The sequence below is a fragment of the Cariama cristata genome, unplaced genomic scaffold (assembly GCF_000690535.1).
Source record: "Cariama cristata isolate BGI_N322 unplaced genomic scaffold, ASM69053v1 scaffold6467, whole genome shotgun sequence".
NCBI classification, from domain to species: Eukaryota; Metazoa; Chordata; class Aves; order Cariamiformes; family Cariamidae; genus Cariama; species Cariama cristata.
The window spans coordinates 58,262-79,371 of record NW_009627027.1 but is presented as its reverse complement, the minus strand read 5'-3'; the positions used below and the strand labels follow the sequence as shown (position 1 = coordinate 79,371).

The following is a 21,110-nucleotide window of genomic DNA, read 5'->3' as shown; positions in this document are numbered from 1 at the left end:
GCGGTTGTTGTAGTGTGATGTAGGGTGCTATTGTACAGACTCTTCTGGAAAACTGCAAATTGTTATTGTTTAAAACCTGATATATAAAATACTTGGCTTGGGCACTTCTGTAGGTGATATAAGCTCTGTTGACTGACGTGCTGTGCAAGTCTTGAGCTTAATGGAAAAGTCTGTGAAGTACATACAGCCTGAGACTTGCTGAAGCCAGTAGCAACTTCTGCAAACTGTGTGCTGCGAGGGAAGGTCTTGCTTGGCTAAATTTAACTGTGCCGTGTTAGAAAGGACCTAGCTGGTAGCGCATCTGTGTCTTAGAGATCAGAAAGCATAAGAACTAAGACTGTGAAGCTTAGCTCCCTGTACCTTTGAGGGAAGTACAAGCAACTGAGAGTTAAAAAGCCCTGCAACCTAACACAAACTTAATGGAAAGAGAAAAGAAAGGGAGGTGGGTCTGCTCTGAGTTCAGGGTTAGAATATAAAGGTAATATTAATATGATTGTTCAAAAAAATGAAAACTAAAGTAATATTCAGTGTAGTAGTGATACAACATGTAGATACAACAGTAAGGCAGTTGCACAGTAAGCAGAAATAAAACTGCCATGACTGAAATGTCTATGGAATTGAATGTGTCAAAGAAAAGGGACTGGCTGGTCTCCATCCTGGAATATGGAAGAAGTTACCATGTAATGCCGAATGTCTGATAACAGAGCTTTTTATTGAATCTGTTAAGTCAGGGCTAGTAACAAAATACAGAGAACAAGCTGAGCGTACAACAACATGCATGAGTGAGGACTGAATTAACTGACCTGTTCAAAACTAGGTAACATTTTTTTTCATGCGGTTTGCTCCATGGCGGGTAGTGTAAGAGTAGCCATTTCCATAAACCAGCTCTCTCTAGAGAGAAAAGTTTTGTTGTCTAATCTCTTCCGTAAAGGATGGAGTCATATGGAAAATTAATTACTGTGTCAAAGGGATGGAGGTTTATGCAAGTACTGCAAGACGAGTAACAAACTGTTGAAAGGAAGGATGTTTGTACGGCAGTGAAAACTGGGTTGGAGGCAGAAGTCATAAGACACGTTACTTCTCATCAATGACCTTGGCAGAAAAAGTAAGAGTATGCATATGATAGATATTTGTGATGAAACCAGTCTGGGAGACACAAGCAATAACCTAAAGGAGGAGGAAGAGGGTGATAAATGTATTACACAAGATGAGCTCTAAACCTTTGTACTTAAGTTTTTATAACAGTAGACTCAGGGCAAGCATGTGCCTCCACAAAGTAATAGGCAGAATTTCTGTTGTGAACTGGGGTTGATCAGTTTGGAAAGAAAAACTAGCAGGTGACCGGGTTACCACAGGGGCATGACTGGAAGACAAGTGTGATCTTAGCTTTAAGAGATGCTTCTAGCACAGTTGGGATGTGTTAGTGCCAGTGTTTTGCAATGCTTTGCACAATGAAAAAGTTGAACAAAGACATATGTTTCTTAAAAAAAAAAAAAAGAAAAAAGACATCACCAAGGAGGTGCTTCAGGCAGGCTTAAGAGATTATCAAGGGAGATGTGCTAATGTGATGTGACATAGCTTAATAATTTCAAGCAATGGGGCAATGGGAACACATCCAGAGAATAAGCTCCAGGGTTGAGGAGGAGAAGGAATTGTTGAATCTGAAGGATGATTTGCGCTTTCAAGCCTCTGAGCAACTTTTCATCAGGTGCAGTGAGGATAAGAAACCTGGCTAGGCTGAAGGTAAAGCTTGATGAACATAGGAAAGAAACTACTTGATGCCATTACCTGTTGTTTCAAGGTGTGTGAGGATCCAGGATGTTCCTTCCAGTTTTGTGCTTTCTCTGCTATATGGCAAAATATTTGAATTAAAGTTTTTTTTTTTTCTCTCATCTGTCTGACCTGCAGAATATAGTGTTTTTATAAATTGCTTTCTTTGCCAGGACTTCCATGTGACCACATAAGAGAAACAAGATAAAATGTCTGGAGTCTAATGCTGCCAATATTAAAGTATTTGGGCTTCCAGATGACAGCTTTCTGATTAAAGTATTGCATCTGATACAGGTGACTCCTATAGAAACCCTTGTCATGACAGAGAAAGATGAAAGTGATGGCTTGTGTCATGGCTCGATTTAAACCTTACTTGACCCAAACAGAATCAAGTTCAAAGCAGTGATTTTTGTTTTTTGAAGTTGTGATCAAGCTGTAAATAATCGAGTCAAGTCAGTTCAGCCATGAAACTTCAGTTCTTTTACTTGATTGGGATCTGTCTGAGACTTGTCCTGAGTGCTGCTATGTTTTGAGAATGAGGAAAGCCCTGGTATGCTAAGTGTAGTTCCTCACAGCTTGCTGATGGGATTTGCTGCCTTCTTTCTCTGTGGTTCTGCTATGCTTTCCTCATTTGCTGCCTCCTTTCTCCTGGTTTGTCTTCACAGGATCTCCTTCTGTTCACTGGTAGGCTGCAGCCATCCCTTGCTGCTGCATCCCATGTAACTTGTCTCCGCCTGCCTTGCATAAGCTCTTGATAGCACGAGATGAGTGATGCTTTTTACCTGGCTCTATGCTCTTCAATTTGGCTTAACCAAAATTAGGTGGAACATGCTGCATACTCCAGCAGAGCACATCAGGGAATAAAAACAGGTCCTCACCCAGACCTTGGCATTTTCATTCTGCCTTTGCTCATCAGCAAAGCTTTTCATTACCTCCCTTCCAGCAGACCTCAGTCTAAAGACCCAACACTGCTTCACCAGAGAAAAGACATTTTGGGGTGCCAGGCTGACTAGCGGCATCCCATGCAGTGAGGTTTCTGCATCTACAGCCTCCTTCTGGCAGTTTGGTATTGAGTGTACCTGATACAACCTAGAGCTCGCTGTGGATGCTCTGGAAATGATGCGTATTATTTGCCGCCACGTCTGTTAAGGCTGTGGATGGTCTTTAGCTGAGGACAGTGGGTTTTGTCTGTGCATTGTAAGCACTGCTGTCTGCCTGCATTTTGCTAATGGCACTTGGTTAGGGATGCTCTGTGGTCTGAATTTTCACTTTCTTAGTCCAGTTGGTCTTAATGAGTCAGAAATGAGGTAGAGACAGGGTCTTCCAGATTGAGCACTGGGAGGTGAGAACTGCTGATTTCTCTGTACAGGGGTTCTGGGGCTTAGACCTCTGGCTGGCGGGACTGACTCAGCTTTAAAAGAGGGCTGAGACTTCTGGCAGCTGGTTGGTTCATATTCAAATTCTGAGATGCTGGTGATATGTGTTGGTAACTTTTCTTGTTTCTGCTTTTTAAAGAGAAGACCTCAGTATGGAAAACTCCCCTACACTAATAACCAAAGACTGTAAATTCAGCTGTACTATCAGTACAGCTGTGAAAGAGAAGCGTTGGTCTCTCTTGTCCAAAACCTTGAGCTGAGATCTGTTCCTGATGCTGAAAACACTTTCTCTTTTCTCTGTAGGTTCAGTACTGTGGCTTGCTGTTTCGCCATGAGGGCTGGCCCCTGTGTATTCATGAGAAGATTGTAGTCCAGCTGGCTTCCATTGACTGGCGGATCTTGAAGCCTGGTGACTTCTACCTGCAGGTGGTCCCCTATCTGAAGAAGTCTCCACGAATTGTATTGAAATGTTTGGCAAAAGACAAGCATAATGTAGAGGAAGTCGTGATTCCAGAAGTTTCCTATACCTCTATTTTTACTCTGGAATGGTTGAGTACTTTCAATGGAGAGCGGATGGGTATAGCACTGGAAAATTGTTTACTAACCACTGATGATAAAATATTTCGTGTCCCCTGGGATAAAGTGGTTAATCCTGAATTTATCAATAAACCAAAAATAATTGAAAACAATATCATCTCTCCAGAAATAACAGAGGAAGGTTCAATTTTCTGCCTCCCCATGGACCATGCTGAGTGCAGTTCACCAGACCTAGGATCTCAGTATCTACAGGAACAAAGTCCAAATCGAGACAACCTGGTCATTAGCAGCATAGCTCCGCAGTTCAGTGAAGTTCTTGTCAATGGTGTATGTACAAGTCCTGTGCCTGAAGAGAACTTGAAAAGTGACCTTGAAGGGGAGTACGTTGAGCTGACAGAAGTTTCACTGCCCAGGTTTGGGCCACAAACAGGCTCTTTAACCCAATCGCTAGCTTTAAATTATCTAACTCAGCCCAGAACAGGAGTGAATGCCTCTAAAGGCAAGCACAGGTTTATTGTCATTCAAGACAGTACCTACTCCAAGAACTTAATTCAGTCAGCACTTATGCAGAAGGAGCACTGTCAAATGGACACTCTGAGGACTTCTACAGAAGTCCTCAAAAATGTAATTCCATTGGAAAGCAACAAAATGATGCCACGTGGAGAACTGTCTCCAGAAGGTCAGCTGATATCAGGTGGTCCTGGAAACATGGGGAATAGCTTTCCTGTGACTGAGTCTCCTGCCTGCAGTGCAGAAGATTCATCTGCAGAGCAGGAGACATGCAGTGAACACTCAATCGATTGGCAATATGCACTGTGCAGCTACGGTGACGTGTGTGCTAGAGATGGCGTCAACTCCAAAGCACAAATGCTTGGTGCTCCTGGAAACGTGGAAGGAGAAAGTGATGGTTGTAGTGGAAATCCTGGTGCTGAAACATCGGAGCAGAGCCCAGAAACAATTCTAGATGCTACTGCTGCTAAAGAGGAGGTGATACTGAGAGAACATGGAGAACCACTGACTGAGGGTCAAAGTGAGGTGACAGAGATGGATACCTCCCCTATGTCAGTCCTAGGGCCTTTGGGACCACATTGCACACTAAAGGAAAGTTCTGATGTTTCTTGCCAGAGTGTCAGTGAAAGTGTTGCACCAGTCCAGGCTGCTACGTTGGTTATCATGCCTAAGAGTTCAGATGTAGGCGTGGAGACAGGTTCTCCTTCAGGAAACACAGCAGATGTAGGAGCAGTTGGTGATTACTGCAGTGATCAGGAAGCAAATCTTAGTTCTCCATTAAAACCTCCAGAACAGAACCAAGGAGAAGTAGATGAATTTGAGTTAGGAAGAAGGGACAACACAGAGGAAGTCAAAGAGATTGAACAAATATTAAATGTAAATGAGAATCAGGCTCGTCATGGTAGCTGTTCTGTCAAAGCTCCTACAGGTGGTGAAGAGCAAGAGGTCTCTGCCTGTCAACATAAGAAAGCTGAAGAAGCCATGCTACTTCAAACTGCTTTGTTGGCAGAGGGTGATCAGATGGCAGAACAATTAAATAACAGTGACTCTTTGGGCCCTGATGCGCAAGCGGAAGGCTCAAGCCAATTCAGAACCCAGAGGTCTGGAGAGAAGTGTGAGGTACCACAAAGACAGGTAGAAAACCAGGGCCATAAAAGTGAAGAGAACTATGTGCTGAACCCAGTGCATGTTGCAGTACAGAACTTGCAGGGAGGGGGGGAGAACCAGGGAAGTTTTTCTTACGGGGAAAAGTCAAAGACTATAGCCTTAAAAACACTGGAATCCATTGAAGAGGAACTGGAGGTTGGACCACTGTCCTCAGAACCCGCTGAGGAGCATACAGAGCCCACCACTCTGCACTCCCACCAAGAGGCAGCTTCTGGGGCATCATCTCCTAAAGGTACAGCAATTGGATGTTTGTATGTTTATCTGTTTGATAACATGGATAGAAAGCAAAGTCCTCAAGTTGTATCACTGACAAGTACGTCTGCTGGGAGGCTTTGGGGAAATAGCACAAACTCCAGGAAAGTGATTAAGTTGTCATTTTTGTGGCTTGAAATTAGCTTTTTGTTTGCAGGTGGGTTTATTGTAGGTATTTTGTTTAATAATTCTTTGCAAATTTACATCAGTACAGAACAAAGTTCCAGTCTAAGACTTTTCATTTCAGTTAATCTGATTGCCGGTGACCTCCACCTGTTACGTTGGTGCACTTTAGGGATGCATGCAATAAGAATGTGTGAGAAGAGAATGTCTAACTGTACAAGTCTTTCACAGTTGAAAATTGGCTTTAGGAAGACGGTTGTGGGAAGAGGAAGCAGCAGTGGATGCCACAGTAAAATACTAGCTGTGTAACATGACCCAAAGATCAACAAATGCGTGTGCTGGTAACTGATTTAAGCAGCAAACTGCGGAGTTGAGAGATTCCCTCCCCTCTTCCCTCCCTTCCCCTCTGGCATGCTTTCTTCAGCTTGGTTATGTTTGAAGTAGGAGCTGTTTAACTTGAGTGGGAGAGCGCGGAGAAATTAAGCATCTAACTTCAACTCAAACGATACGTTCAAGCAAGTCTTGCACAGACTTCTTGGTGCCTGGGTTCCTGTGCTGGAGCTGCACTCCTTCAGAAGGAATTGAACAGGCGATCCAGGTGTCTGTCTTTTGCACCAGACTGTAGGCAGGCGCATGGACACCATGTTGACTTTTCCTAACTCGACTGAGTCTGGAAAGCTGTAGCTAGATATGCAGATCACATCAAGGCGCGTGTGTGTGGCGGGGGCGGTGAAACATGCCATTCCAGTTCAACAGCTCTCATTCCCTGAGACCTCTGGCTAGGAAAATTACCCAACTTGAAATATTAGAGTGAGGACTGTTGAAAGGGTCGGAGGTGTAGACCCACATTGCTAGAGCATGTCTGACCTTGTGAAGGAACAGATCGAGAGCTGGTTGTATTGAGACAGGCTGCCGGTGTTATGCTTGTGCTGGTCTTAAATTGTGTGGCTAAGAGCCTACATCACCACTGCAGCACTATTCCATTTGGCTGCAAACACAGCTACTTTCTCAAGTGTCCAAAAGTCACATTTTACCTGATACCTTAGTGTGACCTCCTAATGGAGCTAAAGTGTCCATTGATTAAAATGAAATTTCATTAACACCTGCACCAAAATATTTTAATTCCATAATTAGGCAAGCCCAAGTATTTGTGATACTTTTGGAGTGACACTTTTCTTCTGTGAAATGGAGGTATCAGTTCAAAAGTTTCTTTTTCTGAAGTGTGCATGTCTCTGAGCATCTACCGTCATGAGCAGAAAAAAAGAGGTCACCTTCTGTCTATCTGTGGCTCTTGGGGGATGTATGCCAGTAAATAACTGTGCTGCGGGTGTCCATTCCCCTGGCCAAACTGAACCTGGCTTGACTTTGTTTGCACAGGGCCAGACCTCAGAAAACCAAGGCTGTGTTGAGTGCTGGGTGTACGCTTTCCTCGTGACTCCAGTGGCTGCTTATTCGGTGTTCCCACTCTTCTCTCTAAAATTAGCCAGGTCCAGCTCATATATGAGATAATAAATGTGATGTTCATGTTCTTGCTGCTCCACAGGACAAGTCTTGGCTGCTGCTGTGGATTTCAGCAATGATGGACCCTTCTGGAGTATGTGTGGAGTTTGTTTTTAATGAAAGACAATGTAAATGTTTCTGGGGATTTGGCTGAAATAAGTGACATTTGTGGCCCAATTCTGATGATGTTAAACTTTGGCGTTGCAGTTAAAAAATACCCTGTTAGTAGCTCAGAGTTTGTAAAGCAAAAGAAACAACTTAAATCACCAGGAAAAGCCTCCAAACCAAACCCAACCAAACTGTTTAAGGCACAGCGCAGCTCAGGTATCTGTTAATGCTGGGAGTATTTCTTAAACAGTATAGCTGGAACTATAACAAGCTTAATCCATTCAATTACATTTGATTGCTTTGAGATCCAAACAAGCCATCCTCTTATCTAGCCCCATTAAACCCTCAGAGATATAATAATAAGATAATTCAGAGATAAAATTACAAAGTGAAGCAGGTGTCTTACAAATGGACTTTTCTCTTCCAGCCAGTTGGTCTGTAGGCCAGTTAGATTCTCTGTAACTGTGTCTTGTTGGGGTCGTTTTGCTACTAAGATTGGGGGTGTCTTGCCTAAACTATAAATAACAACAAAGCTTAAGCTTTACTGGGTCAATTCAGATGTGCAGTTCACACCTCAGTAGTAGTGGGCAGATGCATGATTTGCTCGATGCGAGGTGGAAGAGCTTGCTTGTTATGGCAGACACTATAACTACATCAAAATACACATTCAGAACTGGGGCATCCGAGTTTGCTGTGCCTGCAGATTTTTTCCTTGTCGCTTAACTCTCTCCCCTTCCTCGCACTCCCAGTGAGCTTATTTTCTGCACAAATATGATCTAACTTAAAAAGATTTTTGAGGCAAATGTGAGCTGGTTTGAGTTGGTGGCTTAAAATTTACCCTGGTTCCATTCACAGATAATGTGACTGCTGTTTTTCCCAAATGACTAACTTTAAGTGAAAGTGAATTTTGAGACTTTGCAGCTCTGGAAAGAATTCCTGTATTTTGGGAGTGGAAAATATCTTGATATTCAAGAAACTGGCTGAAAAGCAACACTGTAGCATATTCAGCAGCACCTGTTAGGGCGTTCGTTCCCAGTCCCTGTTACTATGGGATGTTAGCATAGGTGATACTGGTGCTCAGGCAGTTTGCAGGAAAAATGCTAATGTCTCTTTGAAATGCACACAAGCAAATCCTCCTCTACCGCTTCCTTAACCTCGGGGAAAGGTGGAACCTGCAAACACGGCAAATGCAGATGTTCCAGCTCTCAATTTGCTTTTTGATGTAATCCTCCGCATTCTACAATTTCCGCTTTAGTAAGTGCCTCCACCCCAGATTGCAAATAACAAACAGTGTGCTTGGGCTTGTTTGGAGAGAGGTGGTGTCTACAGATCTGAACGGAGCCCGAGAAGCTTAGGGAAGAGAGAGGTTTGGGCAAGATGTGCGTAGTCTGAAGGCTGCACAACTCCAGTGAGGTTTCCCTGGGTTGAAAAGCCCCAGGACTGTACCTGGTGGGCTGAGCAAAGTGCTTCTCTCTTCTAGCTTTTGGGAACTGCTACCTCATTCCTAAGAGATATCCAAGGCAGGGCTGCTATGTACATTTATGTCTTTCTCTTGCCCTGGTATGGTACCTTCAATATAGTTATGTTCCCTTTCTTGTCTAAACGACACCTTTTGGTCCTCTTTGCAAGCTGTTGTCATTTAATGCAGATTCCTTTACTACAAACTGTGTGGTTCTGATTCTTACCAGGCCTCACAGCTCCTTACAAAGATGATTCTGTGTTCTCCTAGAAAGTCTATCAGCCCTTAACATGAAACCTTTGGGGCATGACTTACATGACTCTGTGATCTTCCAGATATCCCATCTACGGGAGATCAATACCCCTCTAAAATGCCACATCAGGAAGATCTAGCAGCGTTGTCCAAAGTGAACGACGCCTCTTGCATCACTGGAAAGCGGAGGCTGAGGTAGTACTAGGAACAGAACTGAGCTCTGAAGTGTCCCAGAACTGTGCAGAGCCCTGAAGCCGTTGCAACCGCTTATGTGGCCAAGTGCAGCAACGGGCAAGCTGGGTCCCAGGGATGCTACTCAAGAGGGGTGTTACCAAAGAGTAATGAGCAACTACTCCATCATGGCCTTGATAGTGCAGAGCTCTGAAGCCCCTCCTAGTTTGCCCTTGCCGTTGGATAATTTTGCGCAGTGAGCCATGCTGCTCAGGGCACTTCTCTCACCCACTTTAGCAATTATAAAAGCAGTTTGGGCTAGGCCTCAACCTGTAAATCTCCTTCACTGCTAAAACTTGTATTGAAAGCCACTTCAAGGGCTGCTTTGTTCCTGGTCCTGCTCTTTAATGAAGTATTGGAATCTGTTAGTAAATAAACTGAGTCAAGTGTCAGTATTGTTGATGCAGCAGGAAGGTAGGATGGTTGAAGTTGATTTTAAATAGCAATTAAAACGTATTACTTCATAGCAAGCAAATAAATACTCCACTCTTTTATTTTCCTGAAGAAAGATTGATTTTTTTGTTGGTAGATATTGAAGTATCAGGATTTGCAGCAAAGTATAGCCTTTTCTTTAGTGTATCTTTCTGCCAAACAGTGAGATAGCCTAGCTGTGTACTTAGGATACTAAAGACGTATTGTTGCAGACATATTGTTGGCTTCTAATTCTTATAATGTTGGGAAATGGGGAATAATACTTCTTACACAGTAGGTATATATATATATTTTTTTTTCTTCTCTCCAGCTACTTTTATGTGAAAATTGAAACTTGGTAAAACTAGCATTAGTTTCCATGTAGTAGCTATGATCTTTAATTTTAGAATTAACTGACTCTGACTTGTACTTTAGAGCTGAGGTGTCAGGCAAAGAAAGCATTTTCTCCAGTTCACAAACAGAGCTGATTGGTGTAATCATCCTGTTCTTCAGGGTTTTAAAATAGATTTCTGACTTTCACATTAACTGTTAATTAAAAAAGTCTGGACGAGTAGAACAAAGTCTCTTTGGCCAATTTCCAGCTGATTTGTCAGCCTCAAGTTGACTTCATCTTTTCAGGAACTAATCTGAAAGTAGCATTGGGGGAATAATTCTGCTCTGATGGAGCAGCTCTCCCTGTCAGAAGCTGGTTTATCACTTCAGCATGCTCAAGCTGCTGGAGCTTCACCATGGACTTGTACCATGCCAGACTTTCAGGCTGTGAGCAGACATGTACTGCTTGATATGTTACCATTAAAAATGACTTTGACTACGGTAATTCTGATCTGAATTGAGTTTTTGTAACTTACAAACTTCATAATAAATTGCTTTTGGTGTTTGGTTTTTTTGGGGGAGGGGTTTCTTTTGTTTTGGTTTGGTTTTTTTTTAGAATTACAGGGATATTGACGTTATAACTAGTTTCGGAACATGCCTGCTACCGGCACGAAGACTGGAAGAGCTGCAGAGTGCTGGGGCTGGGGGCACATCCCTCCCCAATCTGGTACTTACCTGGGACCTTTTGGGTGGAGCTCTGCTCAAGCTGCTGACTGCTGCTTGTCTTACAGGGATGGTGTCAGAAGGGGCAGAGACAAGAAAAGAAACAACTGGCACAGATGTGTTGAAACCAGTGAGTAAAGTCGGTACCCTGGAGGAAACCTCAACAACTACTGCTCCTCTGACATCCCCAGCTTCTGGGACTGCCTGGGGTGGTCGGTCTGCACCTACCATAGTCAAAGATGTGAACCCAGAAGTGCTCAGGAGTGGAGTTGCCTACCTGCCTGGTGAGTAGCTGAGCCAGAATGTGTCTGGGAAGTATGGTTTCTAGGAGGGCATGGGAGATGAGCCTCTCTTTGCAGTGCTGCAGACTGGTGCCAATTCCATTTCTCTCCATTCTCTCTCCAGAAGCAATACTTCTTGAATCCTCTAAAGTTTCTGGATGGGAAGGACAGGAAGTAGAACTTCTCTCTGATGAAAGTAATGTTAACTTGCTCCCAGGAGTCTCAAAATGTTAACCAAACACGTATGAGTCAGAAATACCAAATCTGTAGGCTCATATGAGTAGTTCAAAAAGAGAAGAGTGAGGGTGCAGCTAATGATGGGCTGGTGGGCCTGACATCAGACCTGGTCAAAACAATAGGAACTTGATTCACTTGGTAGATAATTAAAGGATAGGAGTGTAGAAGATGCTATTTGACGTTGCTTTTGTAAAACCAGTTTTGTTCTTGGTAATTAGAAGTTTGGTTGATTAAATGTAGCTGCCTAGATATAATAGATTTTTAGAAAACATTTGATTTCATGACACGTAATGTTGAAAGGAATATCCCAATGAAGTGTGGATGAGCAGCATGTGGGATGAACGACAGTGAAGCTAAATAGCAGATGACAAAACTAGCTATCAAGGGAGGACTTCCCAGAATTGTTCTGCTGAGTTCAGTTCTAGGTCAAACGTTATTCAGTGTTTGCATCTGATATGGCAGCAAGTATTAAATTTCTGCAGATAAACTTCTGCATGGGACAAATATTGGCAGAGTGGTGAACAAAGCTGAGGCTGTTGGACAGAGCAGCCAGGATTGCTTGATGTGCAGGGCCCACACAAGAGGTCTTTGCTGTTTAACCAAATATGAAGTAAAGCAGAGGAAGTGAGAGCTACCTCTCCAGTGTGAAACAGCCATTTGGCAGCGTCTGCGTAAGCAGCCCTGGTGGGCTCGCTTCCTTCCGCAGCCAGTGAGAGGGTTGTCCAGTGCGGGGCAGGAAGATAGCTGCATTCGATCAGCTCAGGAGCCATGTATGAGTTGAAAATTTGGCCAGAGAGCAGAGAAGAGGTGAGGCAGACCTGTGCAGTGTGGAGAAGTTGGGAAGGAGAGCAGAAAGGCAGCACAGGGGTCTCCCACTCAGTGTTGAGGCTGCAAGACCAATTTTGACCTCAGATGTATAAAGGACAGGGGATGACTAGGCAGATTAAGAAAGTGATTTTTACCTCTGTGTACTTGTTCATGATGCCTCTCAAATAGTTCGGGCTGTTCTCATGCCTTTGTTGTAAAGGGAAATGGTGAATGTTGGAGGTGGTGCAGAGAAGAGTGACAGCCCTTTCTTGTAATTGAATTGGATGTCTTATGGCAAGAAACTAGGAGGTTATCTCATAAAATGATTGAGAATGAGGTGTAAACACCTTTGTGCAGGGAAGGAGGACAGGGAAATAAGACTTTTCCAGTCTTCTGGAAAAAGGTGAAAGAGAAACCAAGCGCAGGGCAGAGTTAGGGCACATTCAAACATGTAACTTTGCATTGGGAAGTAAATTGTTAGAACAAATTCCAAAGGAGGATTTCTAATTCTCTGGTCTGCTGATCAGGTTGGACGTTTTTATGCTGTGTACAACGGCCAAAAAATTACAGTGTTTGAGAGAGGGATCTTTGAGAGAAGCTCGTAGTCCATGCTATTGTAGAAGCCTGACTGTGGCCTAATGCTCTAGTTGTTTCCTTTGTCACAGATTCCTGTCATAATGTCCGACTGTTCAATGAGGCAAATGCATTTGAATATGGGATGAAGGGATGTGCCCTTGAAATACATTCAAGAAACAAGGTTTGGGTGTGATACCACTTCTAAGGGAGTTTTCATCTAAGGGAGGGATCACATTTTCCATAGAAGCAGTATTGGATTTGACTGACATCTCTTGTCTCGCGTGTCTCCTTTTGGATTTCAGTGGGCAATCCTCACACCTGAGGGAACGCACTCACCACTCACTTAAATGCTTTATGTTAGACATTGGTAATGATATAATAATTACATTAGAAAGGTTAAGTTTTTTATAATGAATAGTGAATAAGAGCTAATTGATAAACTAGTAGCTGATGGAGTTAGGAAGAAATTTTCATTTCAGGAGAGTTTCAATTCTGCGTTCTGCTGTCAAATCATCTGGTTATGCGACTATTGGAGACCTAGCTCTGGTGGCTGCAGTTGCTTTTTTGACCTGGTCAGGCAGTTTCTGGGCTCCTACATGGAAGTTCAAGGTTTAATCAGATTCTGGTGATTAAACCAGCCTCCCTGATGGACAAAATATGTTGCTTCAGAATAAGAAAGTTTTTACTGAGCCTGGTTAATGAGCCATTTTTCCAGTAATTGAGTGCTTCACTCTTTTTAATTTTCTAATGATCCCCTTAGCTTATGAAAGATGGTATATTAACAAGCTTTTTCTAATTTCTCTCCAGCTCTTTGATTATACAGTGTCCAGAATGCAGTATTTCAGGAGTAATAAAACTCCTCCTGAATCACACAGACGACGAAAGATTTTGTCCCTGCTCTTAGCAGGAGAAAACCTGGGTCACAGTCCTGGACCCTGGGAGGAAGAAAGCCCTGCTTCTAAATCATGCCCATCTGTGTCTGTGGCCCTTACTCAAGTCACGTCCTAGTGACAGATTGAGATCACACCAGGGCAGTTTTTTGTGCTTGGGGCTGTCCATCTGTATCTCTGTTACCTGTCCACTCATGTGCTTGTCCCTGGGAGAGGTGGTCCAGGACAGTATCTTCTGTGGTAGCAATAAAAGTCAGAAGAGACAGAAAGACATAGCTTTCTTTAAGCCTCTGGTTTTGTCTCATGCTTGGGATTTCCGCCCCCCCTCCCCAATTTGTATGGCAGGAAATGGCTCCTGTTCTTGTGAATGACTTTTCACACAATAGAGGTGTTGTCCCTACTGTTCTCCAAATCACTTACATTCCTGATGATGTGGGTGCCCACAGAGCACTGGTTGCTTGAGCAGGCTGGATCCAGAGGCAGTGCCCGCTTTTGAATGGCAGAGGCAGCTCTGAGTCTCCGAAGCGGTATGTTTGCCTGCTCTTTACCTCTCCTTTGCATCTGGAGAGGAGGCTGGACGTGATGCCAGAAATGGCACTGTTATGTCCTTCTCTTCAGAGTTCTTGGTGCACGTTGTGGCTAAAGCCTAAAGCCAGACTATCATTTAGTTTTGGGAGCCCTTAGAGCAGGCTTGGTTGCTGTGACAAGCTGTGTCTTTGGGCTTTTGGAAAGTGGGAGGCGGAGAACCCTTGTCCTGGCTAACTGAGACAGAGGGGTTTCTCCTTCCTCAACGTACCACAACTCAGTTGTGTTGCCCATATTGTGACTTATCTATTCCCTAGGCACTGAACAAACTCTGAAACTGATGAAAGCCTGGCACTGACTCTGCCCTTGTCAGAGCTGTGAGCAGGCAGGAGTGTGCTCCTGGGCTGTCCGCTCTGCAGCCTCTGAGGAGGAGCTCCAGGCCCTGACTTCAGGGCTTTGTTCCCAGGATGAGATGTCTGGTTAGGTGCCAGGCTCAGCCTGCAGTGTGCGTGCCCAGTCTCATTGGGCAGCGCATGTTGTTCTGCAGACCTGTCTGCGTTCTCTGGTCTGACAGCAATGTGAATATTATAACACAAGTGGAGGTGAGATTATTTATCTCGAGTTTGAGATTCTTGCTTTTGTCACAAGGCTGGGTTATCGTTAGCCAACTTCAGCTGTATTTTATGAAGAATGTGTGTTTGGATAGAAGAAAGCAGTCCAAGTTTAACACTACAATGAGACAAAGACAAGCGGAGCTCAGCTCCTTCACTCCTGGGGCAACATTTGGGTACCTTGGAAGTGTGTTTATAGCCTACCACAATCTGCAACATACCGAGTTCTGTGGAGCATTTCCAGGAAGGTGATGGGGTGGTAGTAGGGGAATATGAGGCATACACACCTGCAGCCAGGCTCTGACTTCCTTGTGTGACCTTCCCACCCGCCCCCTTCTTTTTACAGGTACCAGAGATAAATCAGGACGTGCAGTGGCCATAATAACAACAAGGAACACAGCCTGGTTAAACCCCCACTGCAATACCACTGAGCTTGTACGCCTTCTTCTGTACTTGCACAGCATCCCAAGGTTTGTGACACTCTTGGGTTGGCAGGGTGGGCAGCTGCTGCCGTATCCGCTTTGCCTTTTGGGAGGGGGTGGAAGCTGAGGCAGTGAGTGGAACAGGTTGACGTTATTGGCCTGGGAACCTGGTCCAGACAGTACCGAAACTGTACACATGGGGATCTCCTGCTAGGGTGAACTGGGTCGTGTTCAGTAAGCCCTTTGGCTACTCTGTATGTACCTTGTGCACATGGTGCGATAAAATTAGGTAAGTACTGAATGTTTTCATGCATTGACATGAATCCAAGCCATTCTTGCTATTCTTCATTAGCTCAGAAAATGGAGCTATGATGGGGCAGTCATGCAGCAGCTCCGTGATACAGTGTTGTGACATGAGATTTTAGGGCCAGGCCTCCAAGCTGAGAGAGGGGGAGGATCTGCAAGGGTTGAGAAAATCTTCCTTGATATGTGGCTGACAATTGTTTTTTTGAGTCTTCAGGCTGGAATTTGCTGCAGCTACTCTTTCTTTCACTGTGACAGACTCTCTAGCCCCAGCTCATCTCAGGCTCTACTGAGACTTTCTTTCACTTTTAGATGATTAAACTAATGAGAGGTAACAGCTAACTCTGTTTGCGATTTTTTTTTTCTTTTTTTTTTTTTTTTTAAGCCTTTAAACCATTGATAAAGGGAGCAGGCTTAACCCTTGAGAAAGCTTCTGCTACTCATGCTTTGTTTCTTGTGTTTCTCACTTCAAATCTGCTTGTGGGCAAGATAGGCTTTGGGTCTGATCCAGGATGGCTGTTCTCCTGAAGCAGTGTGGCTAAGGCCAAGCTTGTCCCTGAACACAATTAGGAAGGACTGGTTTTCCTGTGTGAATTACCCAGAGCAGGTGTCAGCACCTTTGGCATCTGTGAGATGTATCTTAGGAATTGGAGAAATGGGAAGTTCAGGTGGAAGTAACGAAGGTAAAAACTGAGCAATCCAGGTGGTGGTTTCCACGTATAGATTTTGATTAGGAGAAGGTGGCCAGTTAGTCACCTGTCCTTACAGAGCCATAATGTACTGTTCTTTTCACCCTGCCAAGACTACGGGTTCTGTTTCCATAGTCATATTGATTTTCATTGGTGACAAACGTGACCTCTCTTTCTCTGTCCTTGCAGACCAGAATGTCAGGCTTTGGGTCTAACTGTTCTTGTGGATGCTCGTCGCTGTTCACCAGTTCCTGCTCTCTTCAAGGCATTCAGCATATTGCAGGTGAGCCTTGAGCTTGGGCAAAGGAACACTAGTTGGTTTGCTGTCTTGGTTGGATGTTACATCTCCATCTGCTGCTTATGTCTCCGTCTGCCACCTGGGTTTCAGTTGGCTTTGGGAGGTGGAATTATGCACCCAGCCCTGTTTTAGGAGGATGACCTGGACTTGCCAGACTGCAGACAAAGCAAAAAACCAAAGCAAGTCTGAGTTAAGGGAGAACACCCCTCCCCACCCCTCCAAATTTGCTGTCATCTCTGTGCTGAGAACAGCCCATACCCAAATCTGAATGCTGTCATGAATTACCGTGCTTGGAGATGTCTCCTGCACTGAGAGGCTACATGAAATATGCAGGGATTTTTGCCCACCATGGAGAAGGGCAGAGGAGAAGCCTCTGCCTGCTATGGAGGGAAGGGAAGGATACTGCTTATCACGCCAGGTGGAAAGGCACATGCAGCTGGTGATGTGGCTGTCTCTGAATGATTGGAATCAGACATGCTGTAGCTCTACATTGCTTCAGGTCAAAGGCTTTTTCATATTAGTCCCTTGGAAAGCAAGTGGGTTGTGTTGCCCCTGCTCCTAGATAGCTTGTATTTACTGCTGTTAGAAAGCCAGGGAGATGCTGGATTGTAGCTATGACTAATCTTGTTTAAGCAGGTGTTCCTTTTAAGTCAGAGCTTAGGTCTCTTGGGACTCAAACTCTGCAAAGTGGAACAGGGCAATGTTTTAATGAAACTGATGTCTTCTGTGGTTTATATGCTTCAGTGCCACATCTGAGAGTTGGGGCTGAGTCAGAGATCTGTCCTCCTGCTTCCTAGGCTGGGTGGAGCTGGGAGCTCTGTCAATGTGCTCATTCTCTGTGGTGAAGGAGTAATCTGATGCCCTGCTCAGTTCTACAGAGGTAACAAGCAAGCATCTTCTCTTTTATGCTGTGCCCACAGGGCAGTGGGCTTGCTAAAGCTTTTGAGCGTTTCATTGCCCATGTAAGTTGCATGGTCGTCTTAGTGGGATGATTTGGAAACCAGCAACATGTTGAGACTGTCCCCAGTCTCATACAAACATGACAGGAATAAAGCCATTCTAACCTTAAGTTTCCTACCCTTTGAAACGAGGGAGGTGGGGGAAGTTTTTTGCAGTGCGTCTGTAATATCCTGCTGTGATGGCTGTTTGGCTCCGAGCACCTCATTATCAGGGTGGTGCAACAGTTAGTTAACAGGGATTAATGTGCTGCAAGCCAGATTGCTGAAGCTGAATGTGTGCTCCGGGTAACAGTGACTGACAAGGGGCTGATGACTCTGCTTGTAGTTTTTTGATCCTTACCCTGACTCTTCTGCAGAATCCGTAAACGAGACCTGTTCAGCTAGCTCAGCATCCAGTTATGGCACAGCAATAATCCTCTGGCTTCTCTGAGCCTTTTGGAGATCCTTAGCATTTACCTCTGTGATCCCACGGCAGCACTCTCGTCTGTTCTGAATTAAGGATAGAGAAATACAGAAAACTGACTGTGACCTCAGTGAGGCAAGCTAAGCTTTCTAGAGTGCATCAAGGTTTGCTGGCCAGTGGATGCAGAAGCGCAGACTGTGTTTTATGCCTCTAAGGTCAGAGAACAGATCAGCTCCTTGGGGTCCTTTCTGAAATCCCTGATGCATCTCCCAGTGTCTCTTATCTCTGGCAGACTGTCTCTGGAGCTCATTTCTCTGCTGTTCTGGTCTCTGCTTCAACAGGATTTTATTTCCATGGCTTTTGTGAAACCTACTATGATAATGTGGGTGGAATCTGTTAAATGTCAAGATCCAGTGTTGCTTGTTCAATTTTGAAGGGTTGTTCTCCGCTTGACTCTCAGTGAGGATCACTGCTTCACAGTGAGTAAGCACAGATTGGGTGCCCTAACGCAGAGTCCCTTCCTGCTGTGGTGCTTGAATCTGGTAACCCTGGAGAACCTCGCTGGGGAGGGAAGACTGATTCCCCAGGTTTCTGGATCAAGATCTATCAGTCTGAGGAAATACTTCTTCCACTTCTCCATCTTTCTGGAATGAATGCATGAATGGAATTAAGTGCTGATGGACAACTTTTGGTCCTTGCAGATAGTTTTCTCTACTGCACTGGGAGACTGTCAGTTGCTCTACCTAGAGCCACATAGTACACTGGTGAAAGCTTCTTATCCTCTCTGCCTTTCAGGGTAGGGCCACTTGCATTCTGCAAGACTTTCTTCCCCCTTCCTTTTTGGAATATGAGTGGCTGGGAAATCCTTCTGTCCATGACAGCACTGGAAGCAGGGGTAGAATAAAGCGCTGCAGCAGAGCGAACTCAGGAAGAAGCAGGAGGAACTCTGGCAGCTCTGTAGGGAGGTGAAGGGAAATGCGCAGTGTGTACATGCTGCAAGAATAGATCATGTTTGTTCCTGCATAATGATGCTTTAGAGTAAGGATTTTTGTGGAGGTGTATGGCGCTGTGATGTTTGGTCACAGGTGGTCACCAGTAAGCTCTGTGCTGGGAGGCCTGTTCAGGGGAATTTTGCTGCTCAGGAGTGCTGGGCTGATCCCTTGGTTAGTGAGCAGGCAGGGCATGGACAGTAGAATGGGTGCACTGGCCTTTAGTGAACAGGTATCTGTGTGATTTCCCTCTACCTGAGCCTTTATAGAGTGAGATTATTTTGAATTTTGCATATCAGTGCGAACACATAATCCTGTAATCTGCTGCATCTATGTGTTGGATTGGGAAGGGAAGAGTCTGTTTATGAAGACAAAGAGATGCAGTAGCAGTTGAAAGCAGAAAAGCTCTATGCAAACCTTTCTGTTCAAGAGGTATATTTGCATGCTCTGTTACTGAAGAAGTACAGAGGACCTTGGTCTGACGTTAAAAACCAGGGACCTCCTATTACTCCATTAGAAGTGGTCGCTTTGAGATTAAACATGGTATTTATGGACTCTCCCATCTGCACAAGCACTCTGACAGCCTGTGCTTCAAACTGTGCCAGTGTTGTTAAGTGTGGCCATGGACTTCCAGTTAGGTCAGGAAGCCAGAAGACTGTTTGAAACTTTGGTTTGAGAAAGATGGAAGAAAGTATCTAATTCTTTTTTTTAAGGATTAGTAAAAAGGATGGGTATTTACCCTGGTGCTTTCTGAGCTGCTGTTGATGCCTCTCTATTCTACGCTGTCCACACTGTGCCTCTTTTGGGAGGTGTGGAGCTCACTTCCATGTGTGAGACTCTGTTTCTTTGCTTCCAGATAGCTGGTTTTGTTAGCAAAGGTGGTAAGAGATTGTGCAGAAAGCTGCAGGAAAGCTTCTTCAAGTAGCATCCTGCCGCTTCCAGCTCTGCCTGTCTCCCGAGGCGCTCCTGTCAACTGTTCTAGTCAATTTGGATTGTTCCATCAGTGCTGGATGAGACTGATGTCAGCAGTTCAAAGAAAAAAAATATGGTGAAAAATAGGTTCTTTCTTTGGAAATATTACTACTTGGATTGGAAAACTCTGAACTTCTCCCCTAACAGCTTTATTTGTGAATGGTTTTTGAGTTACTATTTTCAGGAGTAACAAACAAGTGAGTGTTTTGGCTATTGTTGTAACCTCATGTTACCCCATCACTACCTTTATCCCTCACGCAGACTGCATGTCTCATGACTGTTGGAGTAGAAGAGGGATTGTGAAAGAATAAATTTACTTAGTACCATGATCTGTCTTGAAACTGTGGCTTGTCTTCATCCTTCAATACTTTCTAGCAGACAAATCCAGAGCTGCTGATACAGCTATAATACTTCCCCATCCTCTCTTCAGATGAGCTTCAGTATTTACCTAATACAGCCTAACTATGCAATAAATTCTTTTTGGCCTTTTGATCAGTGTTCAAAGAACAGTGAAAGTGTGAATAACTTGCTATGGAGAAAGGGATTTGAGAAGACTTAGAAACGTCTCACGGTTTTGGAAGGTGTTTCAGTGGGGATTTTTTCCTGCCTGTTCAAAAGGATGCTGGTTCAGGACTAGATGAGAGAAAGGTTTTTTTCCTCCACTCTGGAATCTCTGCTGCTGCTTTCACTTACAGAATTGTGTGTCCTTGTGTTGGCATTGTTTCTTAATTGCTGTACTGGGCCCAGTGTCAGGTTAGGTGGCTCAGTCTCTGCTGGTCCACTTGCCTCTCTACTCTGGCTCAGCTGCTCATGTCAGATATTTAACACCAAACACTGCCAGAGCCATTTATTTAAACAGGTTTCCTTTGCTGTCATGGTGTGCTGTGTGGCAGGTTCCTTGCAGCTTGAGCAGACCGGAAAGGATTTTTTGCTTGACAGTTTCTGAGATCTTTGCAGAGGCAAAGACCGTCTTAGGAGACATCTCTAGATGAGATGGCTCTTATTTAACCATGTGGCGTGACAGCTTAAATGGCTGTTCTCCTTGCTATCCTGGTCCCAGGCATCGTGTATAGTGGGCCCTGTCTCCGTGGTCTGGATCTTTCTGCTACGTTTCCCTCTTCCTGCTGTTGCTCTCTCTGCCTGTTTCTCACTTCCCTGTAGAGAGTGCTTCTATAATTGGAGAGCTGCTCGTGGATTACAGAGTTTGAACTACAGCTGCCAGACATCCCTTGTATTTGGAATTTCTGTCGGTTTAACAGTAGCAACAGGATGTAAGTCCTTGATTGTGAGTTGGCAGTAAGTAAAGACAAGATGACATTTTTGGCACTGGTGGGGAAAAAAAAAAAAACCAAACTTCCTTTTTGTTAGGAAGAATGACCAGGAAAGTTATCAAGAA

The 21,110-nt window shown here is 44.3% G+C and overlaps 1 protein-coding gene across 1 annotated transcript in view; it reads left to right on the top strand.

Moving 5' to 3' along the window:
• Window positions 1-21,110, top strand: part of LOC104164833 (pleckstrin homology domain-containing family G member 4B-like) — a gene marked incomplete at both ends in the record, with an annotated part of 72,281 nt that overhangs the window by 4,287 nt on the left and 46,884 nt on the right. The window contains 4 exons of the mRNA XM_009704287.1: window positions 3,450-4,362; window positions 10,821-11,036; window positions 15,026-15,149; window positions 16,283-16,376. Of these exons, the coding sequence (XP_009702589.1) occupies window positions 3,450-4,362; window positions 10,821-11,036; window positions 15,026-15,149; window positions 16,283-16,376 (1,347 nt within the window). The remainder of the gene's footprint in view (window positions 1-3,449; window positions 4,363-10,820; window positions 11,037-15,025; window positions 15,150-16,282; window positions 16,377-21,110) is intronic.